Genomic DNA, 9,886 nt, shown 5'->3' with positions numbered 1-9,886 from the left:
CAAAGCCTTTTTCAATCAGACTCTCAAATCTTGACCTCCTTTCAGGCCGTTTTCCAGTTACATACTTGTATTTCTACCACAGGCCACAAGTAGATGACTTCAGAGCTGTCGTTGAGGCTCTCAAGACCTCTCTAGCACAAGTACTTAATTACTACTACCCTTTTGCTGGCCAAATTGCTGAAAATCCCAAAACCAGTGAGCCGGAAATCATTTGCGACAACAATGGTGCTCTATTCATTGAGGAACACATCAATATTCCATTGAAGAGTGTAGATTTCTATAATCTCAACGAAACTATTGGAGGAAAAATAGTCTCCATTCAACCAGACTTCCCCTTGCAAGTTCAGGTAACAGACTACACTTGTGGAGGTATTTCCATAGCATTTACTTTTGACCATGCATTAGGGGATGCAAGTTCCTTTGGTAAATTTATTGCCTCCTGGTGTGAAATATCCCAAAATAAACCACTAACCTGCCTGCCAGACCACACTAGATCCCTTCATGCGCGTACTCCTCCAAGATATCACCCATCCTTGGACCAAACTTTTATCAAATGCACCAAAGAAGATATACAAAACATATCAATGAACCACATCTCACTTAAACGACTATACCACATCAATGCATCAAGTATTAACATGCTGCAGAGACTTGCATCTGTTAATGGTGCAAAGAGAACAAGGATTGAGGCTTTCTCTGCCTATGTATGGAAGAAAATGATCGGTACCATTGATCAAAGCCATAAAAAGTATAAGATGGGTTGGTTGGTCGATGGCAGAGAGAGAATGAGTAGGGGTAGGAATTCCATGTCAAATTACATTGGCAATGTCCTATCTTTGGCTTTAGGGGAAGCAAGTATTCAAGAATTGAAGGAAGCCTCTATATCAGACATAGCTAACATGGTAAATGAGGCAATTTCAAAGGTGAACAATGAGGTTCATTTCTCGGACTTGATTGATTGGATCGAGTGTCATAGGCCTGGTTTGATGATAGCAAAGGCAGTCTTGGGTCAAGAAGGGCCAACCTTGGTCGTGTCCTCAGGAAGGAGGTTTCCTATCACTGAAATTGACTTTGGATTTGGGACTCCCCTGATAGGGACAGTATACACTTCCATTGAAAAGATTGGAGTTGGTTACATGAATCAAAGGCAAAGTGCCAAGGGTGATGGCTCTTGGACTGTGTCTGCTATCTTGTGGCCTGAACTTGCAGCTGCACTGGAGAGTGACCCAATTTTCCAGCCAATGTCTACTTCTCATCTTCAACTTTAGTGCCGTACCTTGCCTTTGCATCTGGGGCGGGTGGGAGTCGTGGGAAGGAGATTAAGGTTACTTTCCAGGTTCTACAATAATGGTGATGAATCTGAATCCTTAACATAGTAAGTTCTGCATATTGAAGCTCGTGAAATAAAGTTATAAACATTGAGTGCATCAATGTAATGTATATTTAGTGGATCAAACCATGCTTATGATACTATATGAGAATTATAACCAAAGGCAATATAGCACGCAGAATTTTAGCAGAATACAATTACTATGTATACAACAAAGAGTAGAGTAGTACACTGAACAGGTCTAAACTAGTTGCACAGTCCTGAAACCACCAAAATGCATAAAGTCATGTTTGATGACATTCATTCTTTTCTTCTCTCCTTTTTTTTTTTTTTCTTTTTTTGGATAGAAGAATATATAAATAAGATAAAGAAAGGAAGTCTACCAAAGAGAATAAAAAAAAAGAAGATAAAGAAAGGAAGAATACAGAGCCATACAAGGATAAAATTATTATCCTCTTATAAAGCTTTTCAATGTCTTAACAATCAACATACATAAGAGAGAAATTCCTATAAAAAAATTTGAAATTCAAAACTTTAAACCAAGTAGAGGTTAAACACCAAAGCTTTTTCCGCAAGTCTTGCTTATTCCATATTCTATCATTGAAAACATGGAAATTATGCTACAGCCAAATTCACCCAAAAGTGGCATAGACTGGACACTGTGTCACTGTCCCAAGGATATAGCTTCCTTTTCCCAAAGCTATCAAAACTAGTCAACAGAAACTAATTCAAAGTAGAGTTTAATTCCTTTCTAAGGAAAATAAGTAATTGTATAATTCTTATTGGGCTTTCCCTTAATGAATACAACAATCCATACACAAATTACTGTACAGTTCTGGTTAGAAATTGTAATTCTTTTCTTTTGTATACCACAATTAGTTCCACTAAATAGACACCATAAGGTGAAGCAAATTTGAAAAAATACAATCATGATGATGGCTTCACTATCTCCATCTGGAAAATTTGTTAAAAGAAATTAATAAATGTTTACCCTTCATCCCTCTTGACTTGTAGACTTTCTTCTCTACCCCAAATCCTTCCAATGTCAAGGGCAAAGATGGTGACAACAAACACTGGTTATTGGTCAGCAATCAGCATGCATAATAAATTCAAAAACGTCTTTCATCTGAACTGTATCCAAGCCTATATTCTCTTCCAAGTTTTAACCAGAAATTACTATAAGCAGATTCTCCTTAGATATAGAGCATCCTAGAAGCATGCAAAGCTATTATGTTCTGGCCATCAATGTGAACCTGGAGAAAGTAATGTGAACTGATAACTATGTGGCCTGATAGGTCAAATCGGAAAAATAAAACAACCAAGCCTGTACTCATTAAGTGAAAATAGGCTTATATGGACCAAATGAAACCATTGCATCCCATCATATCAAAGTAGCAAAATTATCAAAGGGACATACATGGTAGGAAAAGCAATCGCGGCCTCATAGTTCACATATTCAAACCAGAATGCATGTCCATTTGCACTGTACATAGTTTAAGTCTCGGCCCTAAGGGCTTCTTATGGAAATATAGTCCAATCGTTTAAATTCTCATACTTATCCACTTTGAGAATTCCTAGGATGGTTAGGGTTATAGCTACAATAAAATCTTTATACTGTAGGTACAAGAAAAGAATCTTACCAATTTGATTGAACGGAGGACCAACAAGGGACAACAACCTTGCATAGTTAAAAAGCTACAAAATGTTTGCTCCAATGGCAATCCTCCTACACCCTGAAACATAAGTTGCCTTATTTTAGAGGGAGAGAAAAAGAAAAGAAAAGAAACCCCGATGCATCACTATCAAATGGTACGTCAAACACACCAAACAATTGAAGAAAAACTAACCTAATAATCACAGGAAACTGCTTCAAAAAGTAGATCACACTGAATGCTAACAAAAATCCAGAAATACATTTGCATAAGTAGAACAAAGGCCAAATGTTTCTAAGCTTGCAATAAGTCATCTGCATTTATTCCATTAGGTAGCATTGTCAAGACGAAAAACTTGTATTTACAAGAGCTTGACTTCCAAACAGATTTTATCAAAGAAGGAATCCTATGACTCTAGGAATCTAAAGTCCAAATCTCTCCATATATTGGCTGAACTAAGAAACATGTACAACCTGAACCGACTATGTTAAACAATATTCCAATATATACATATATTTTAGAGTTAAATTAGTGTGCTCTAACAATGTAAAACTACTTTATATTGTCAACCAACCAAATTCAAGTAGTGGGTGAGAGAGCTGATTATAACAGATGATGTGATAGTATATGAATGGATGACAATATAAATTCTTTTTTACATTGTCAATGTATTTAAATTAAATTCCATATATAAGATGTCTTTACAAACATTTATACCTTACAAATGAAATTTTGCAACATTGGATATGGAGATAAAACCAGCTTCCTAGAAGCAGAAATTGACCAAATCTGTTTAACTAATTCCGAAGTCAACTAATTTGGCTTAACATTCACACATCTTCCTTTTTAGAGACAAATTTTTTCCTTCCTGAACAAAGTTTAGAAAAAATATTTCCATGTTACTACTATAATCATAGCAGTACTAATTATCAGATCAGAATACCAAATTGCTATTTTTATTATCAAAGCAATATCAGGTCTTAAAAGAAGAAAGGAATAAAAATAAAAAAAAATAATTAAAAAGGTACACGGCAAATGTCAAAACATGGAAATGAAAACATTAATAGAACAGTCATCATCCCAAAACAATACCTCCATCCATCAATAACAATAACAATAACCAAAATGATGTGAAGCAATCAACCATTTTAATGTGAATCGTTTACTAACCTCTGAAGTTCCATGAGCATTTTCAGGTAAGAATAGCAGCTGATCATCCTATCACGAAAACAAGCATATGATGCCCTTATCTTCCTGACAAGAGGTTCCAGCAACAATATGGCACTATCGTCCAGAAGAGTCATGATACCAACTAAGATACAAGCTTTCAATAGTTTCCTCTTTATTTCTGATTGCTAATTGCTGTAGGAGAATGTAAACCCTGAACCAATGTCGAATATGTAATTTCATCTAAGGGTTCTCCTCTACTAGACAAATGATCACGCAATTGCAAGGCTCCGTGCAGCTTCCTTTCCTTGCAATTCCCATTTTTCAATACCTTACGAGTGACATCATCTGGAGTTATTCCATTTGCTATCATCTCGTTTAAAAGCTTATTTGCTTCTTTCATATTTCCCAATTTACAATACCCATCTATCAGAGTAGTGTAGGTAATCTTATTAGGTTGTATGTTATTCAAAGACATTTCAAGTAAGATATTCCCAGCTTTATCCATCTGTCCTAACTTACAGTAACCACCAATTAGAGCAGTATAGCAAAAAACATTTGGCAGCAACCCTTCATTTTTTATTTCTTCAAAAATCTTTTTTGCTTTTTCAACAAGGCCAAGTTTGCACATACCATGTATTAGCGAAGAATATGTGGAGCAGGTGCGTAGGATGCCCCTACTTTTCATGGCATCACGAAGTTTGAAGGCATCCATGACCTTCCCAACCCTACAGTAGGCTGCAATAAGAACGTTATAAAGAACAGGGCTTACCTCTACTTTCTTGACTAGCTCATCAAATAAGTTTATGGCATGTCCAATCTGGTCAGCCTTACAGTATCCTTCTAATATAAGGGCATATGTATAGACATTTGGAACCAAGCCACACCCTTCAGCTTCATCCAAAACCTTATTAACCTCATCCATTTTTCCCATATCAGCCAATCCCTTCATTAGGAAATTGTAGGTATACATATCAGATTGAAATCCTTGCTCATTCATCTCTTCCTTTAGCACAAAAGCTTCATCGATTTTACCCGCTTTGCAAAAGCCAAAAATAAGTGTGTTGAAAGAGATCCTATCTGGTACCAAGCCCCACTGAATCATCTCTTTGAATAATGTGACGGCCTCCTGTGTGTTCCCTTGTTCACAAAATCCATGAAGAAGAGCGTTTGAGGTAGTTGTATTTGCTGAAAGGCCTCTCTTTGCAAGGCCAAACCAAAGTTCAGTTGCCTCTGCATGTTTTCCACATCTACAAAGTCCACATACCAAAGGGGTTAGCAAGCTATCACTGGTCTTGACATTCCTCAACAGCATCTGTCTTACAATTTTGAGAGCTGCGTCAAATCTGGATTTACCAAATAACCAATGAATAACATAAGAACACGCATCCTGGTTAACAACTAACCCACGCGATAAAATGTGCTCTACTTGTTTCTCAGCTTGCTCCATTTGATTACTCCTACAATATCCTTGTAACAGAGTATTAAGAGTAACATCATTGGGAATTATCCCGTTGGATAACATCTCATCCCTGATCCTTAGTGCCTCGCTCATATTCTTGTTCCTGCAGTACCCATCAATCATTGTATTATAAACAAACTCATTAGGGGCGATTCCCCTGCTGCTCATTTCTAAAAAAACACAATGTGCCTCATCAAACTTCTCCAACTTCACCAAACCATTAATAATGGCACAGTAAGTTACGACAGTCGGCCTCACTTTGCTTTCTAACATTCTCTCCTTAAATCTCAAGGCCTCTTCGATCCTTCCACTCTTGCACAACCCATCAATCACGTTATTATAAGTCACCACATTAGGCGAAACACCTAACTCCTCCATTCTTAGAAACAACCCAACGGCATCATCAACCCTCCCTCCCTTACAAAAACCATTAACAGCAGTAGTTATCGTGTAAACATCTGGCGAACCGCATCGACAAACAGCCTCGAAAACGTCAAAGCTCTTCTCAAGCTCATTAGTCTTCACTAAAGAGCTAAGCAAGAAATTGCAGGACTTAGTAGAAGGAAGAATACCTTCCTTCTCGAACAACCAGAATGCATCAAAAGCAACACCAACACCTAAATTCTTAAACTGAGAACAGAGAGTATGAATCAACAAGTCCAATTCACCATATCTCATACCAGTAGCTGCATTAAGCTCCAACATAGAAGCTGCAATCTCGATTGGCCCGTTGCGGCGGTTTTCGAACAGAGCAGGTACTCTCCCATCGATCAAACTTCCGAGAATCGATCTCGCACGAGGCAAGAAATTCGAAGCGAGAAGCATACGGAGCAAGACGCAGTAAGACCGAACGGTGAAAGCGAAACCGAAGCATTTGGACGCGAAGTTGAAGAAACGGAAAGTCGTGAGGACGTCGAGGTTGTGGTGGTGGTGGTTATTATTTCGGGCGGTGGCGGCGATGTGAGTAGAGAAGAAGAAGCGATCGAAGTCGTGAGGGGACAAACGGGGAATGAGGGACTTGCATTTGGAAGAATCGAGAAGCTTGGAAGAGAGGATGGAAGGGAGGGAGGTGAGGGGAGAAGAAGAATCAGAAGCGTGATGCGGAGGGTTTTTGTGATGACGTGGCGGGAGAGAAGGAGAAGAGGAAGGAGGAGTAGTGAGGCGGCGGCGCGTGAAGAGAGGGGAAGGTTGAGCGAGTGGGAGAGTGGTCCTCCTGGTGAGGGTGGTGGTTGTGGAACGCATGGGATGGGGTTTGAGCAATGCGGTGCGTTTTAGGGAGGAGGCGGCGCTGGTGAATAAGCCATTGAAAGGAAGGAAGGTGGCTACGAAGCTTGCCTGCGATTTGGTGAAGATGGGCAAGCTTTCCGCGGGCGACATAACCTCGCAGGACAGGAGACGTGGGACGTGGAGCGGAAACAAACCAATCAACAAAAGCTTTTGGGTTTCTTTGGGCTGGGTCGGGTCAATCATTTGGGCTATGGCTCATTCAAAGTAGGCCGGCCAATTGTGGGCTCCATCATACTACTTTTTCAACTCTTATTGGGCTGTACATTCAAAAAACAACCCTAGAAGTTCCTCAGAATTTCTGACTTCAGCCCACACATTGGTGAATCATGATATGATTTATGAGTTAGTTTGTGCTTGGAGTTGGAATTTATTTCATTTGTAAATTAATTTTTAGTTTGAAATAAATAATAAATCGAAAGTCATTAGGCTTGTAAATTCAATAGATTTATTTTATGAATAATATCAGATTCTCTTTTTTTTTTTAGAGGATTTCAACAAAATAAAACATTTTGTATTCTAAAAGTGAAAAAAGTCAATTTTATTATAAAGGGAATATTAGCGGTGGAGGATTATATAATATTATTAGAGAATGAAAGATAAATTTATTCCAAACACAATATTTAATTTATAATTTAATTAATTCCCAATGCATTTATCCTATATAAGGACAAAAGTATTAAATTGGTCCCCTACGTTTGAACGTAATTATATTTTGGTCTTTAAAGTTTAAAGTGTCTTGTTTAAATTTAAAAAAGTTTCATTTAGTTTTAATGTAGCCCTATAGTGATGTCAAAGTTAAATAATTAACGGAATATCCTACATGACAGTATAAAAACAATATCGATAATATGAAAAACAAGTACAAGCTCCAGAGATACAAAATCAACAGTAAATACATTAATACATTTATTTATCATTCTTCTTACAATTTAAATGAAATATTTTCTATAGAACTAAATAGAAATATAAATAAATATATTGATGCATCTACGGTTGATTTTGTGTCTCTAGAGCTTACTTGTTTTTCAGATTATCGATCTTATTCTTATATTCTTGTTATGTAGGACATTTCATTAATAATTTAATTTTGACCTCAGGATGAAACTACATTAAAATTAAATGAAACTTTTTTAAATTCGAATAAGATACTTTAAACTTTAAAAACCAAAATAGGATTACATCCAAACGTAAGAGACTAATTTAGTACTTTCCTCTTCTATACAATATATAAGAGATTATGGTAATTTTATTTTTTCCATCCGAGTTTTTATTTTTAATGGAAGTATGAATCAAACATGCGACTTCAAGCTCCATGATATGATGAGGATTGAGGATAACTATTAGAATTCAGCTCAATTGCTATTATGCTAATTTATTTATAATCCATAATTGAAAAATTAAAATCTAATAGAAATCACATTTGATTTGATGGTTTTTGATGCATCACATGTAAAATAAGTACAACAAGCATTTCTCCAATGTCATTAAGCTCTAACTCTCTATATATGCTATATCAAAAAGTTTTGAAATTTGGAGGATCCAACAAACAGAATCTGAATAAATGAAAATTTAAGTACAGTTAACTTCATGTAAAGTTAATAGTTAAGAATTGTTAGATAATAATTTAGTCAAATATATTATTAAATCATCTTCTCAACTATCAATCTCATATAAAGTAACATGAGTTTTCATCTTTAGGGGTTCTTATAACATGACTTATTGGACTTGTATATAGTATGAGGTGCGTATTAAAATTGAAACTTCTTGTAACTTCTTTCCTTATTTATCTCCATTATAACTTGTGGTTTTATATATTGAGGAAAATACTCTAATTTTGAACACAATAAAAGAGGGTGAATTAGTATTGTTTGCAATTTGGTAGAAAATATGATCAACAAATAACTCTATTTACCACACACGTACCATCCCAAATCAATACAAATTTGTATACTGGTCCCAAATCTGGCCAGTATGCACATCCAATGAAATTAGAAGAGAATAATGTGATAGATGATGGTGATGTGTATTATATTTTCAAATAACCAGAATAAATAATTAAAAGAGAATGTGAAAAAAAATATTTTAATACACGAAATTCCATTGATATTGTAAAGTATGAGTTTAATCGGATAATAATAATGGGATAAATTTCCTCATGACTCAAATAATCGTACTTACAAATAATCTTATAATTAATATATATCATTATAACTTGCCGTTACACATTTATTTTCTTTTTGAAAAGAACAGTCCTCTCGATTTCAATAACAACATATATATAATAATAAATTAAACCGACATGGCAATATGGAGAGGTAGTGATGATGATTCTGATCTTAATTGGGATGATCAGTTGTGTCCAATGTTGGATTTTTGTGATATATATGTTATTGTTGTCTTTTAATTAATTTGTTGTGTGTTGATGATGTATGTTTGGCTACTCTTATAGGCAGTGGTATGTCTTTGCTTGCGTGCTTGCTTCCATGTGTTTCTAGTTTTGGTGTTTTATCTCACTGATGATGATGATGATGATGATGATGATGATGATGATGATGATGATGATGATGGCTACTCTTAAGGCATTGCTGTGGTTCCATAATCCATACACAATATCTTGTGTTTTAGGCGATATTTTGTTGTGATATGGGATATCATGATTTTTTTTTATATCATGATTGGAAATTCTTAATTATTAGCTTGTACTAAATAATAACGTTATTGCAATAAATATAGTATGGATAAGACATGAGTAGCTAGCAACCACAATTAAGGTGGAAACTTAGGTGCAGTTGACTTTACGTAAAGTTGATATTTAAGAGCTGTTAGATAAAAATTTAGTCAAATAAATTAAATTATCTAATGACTCTCATTTATAAACTTCACATGAAGTCAACTGCACCTGAGTTTTCACCCACAATTAATTAACAAGTGAAAATTTGGTATGCAAGAAGAAGTTGCATGCAGTATAGTCCATCCTATACTACTTGT

General features: G+C 35.8%; 2 protein-coding genes across 5 annotated transcripts in view; one reads left to right on the top strand and one right to left on the bottom strand.

Moving 5' to 3' along the window:
* Positions 1 to 1,548, top strand: part of LOC107639946 (omega-hydroxypalmitate O-feruloyl transferase) — a 1,911-nt gene extending 363 nt beyond the window's left edge. Inside the window, exon 2 of the mRNA XM_021122693.1 lies at positions 6 to 1,548. Coding sequence (XP_020978352.1) covers positions 6 to 1,268 — 1,263 coding nt within the window. The 3' untranslated portion in view covers positions 1,269 to 1,548. The remainder of the gene's footprint in view (positions 1 to 5) is intronic.
* On the bottom strand, positions 1,254 to 7,046 carry LOC107642436 (pentatricopeptide repeat-containing protein At4g19440, chloroplastic). Of its 4 annotated transcripts, XM_021122803.1 has the most exons (4): positions 4,153 to 7,046; positions 3,178 to 3,296; positions 2,971 to 3,063; positions 1,819 to 2,583 (listed from the first exon to the last, which is right to left on the bottom strand). In XM_021122803.1, exon 1 carries the CDS (start codon positions 6,986 to 6,988, stop codon positions 4,325 to 4,327), a length of 2,664 nt encoding a protein of 887 aa, XP_020978462.1. In that variant the 5' UTR covers positions 6,989 to 7,046; the 3' UTR covers positions 1,819 to 2,583; positions 2,971 to 3,063; positions 3,178 to 3,296; positions 4,153 to 4,324. The 4 variants fall into 4 exon arrangements, with proteins under 4 accessions (XP_020978463.1, XP_020978462.1, XP_016201275.1 ...); XM_021122804.1 differs by lacking the exons at positions 1,819 to 2,583; positions 3,178 to 3,296 and adding an exon at positions 1,254 to 1,382; XM_016345789.2 differs by lacking the exon at positions 3,178 to 3,296.

Source organism: Arachis ipaensis, chromosome B05 (assembly GCF_000816755.2).
Source record: "Arachis ipaensis cultivar K30076 chromosome B05, Araip1.1, whole genome shotgun sequence".
NCBI lineage: Eukaryota > Viridiplantae > Streptophyta > Magnoliopsida > Fabales > Fabaceae > Arachis > Arachis ipaensis.
The sequence above is the reverse complement of the archived record's forward strand: the minus strand, read 5'-3'. Positions and strand labels throughout refer to the sequence as shown.

Excerpts from the sequence above, each read along its gene's own strand:
- LOC107642436 (XM_021122804.1), bottom strand. The coding sequence starts at position 6,988 with ATGTCGCCCGCGGAAAGCTTGCCCATCTTCACCAAATCGCAGGCAAGC.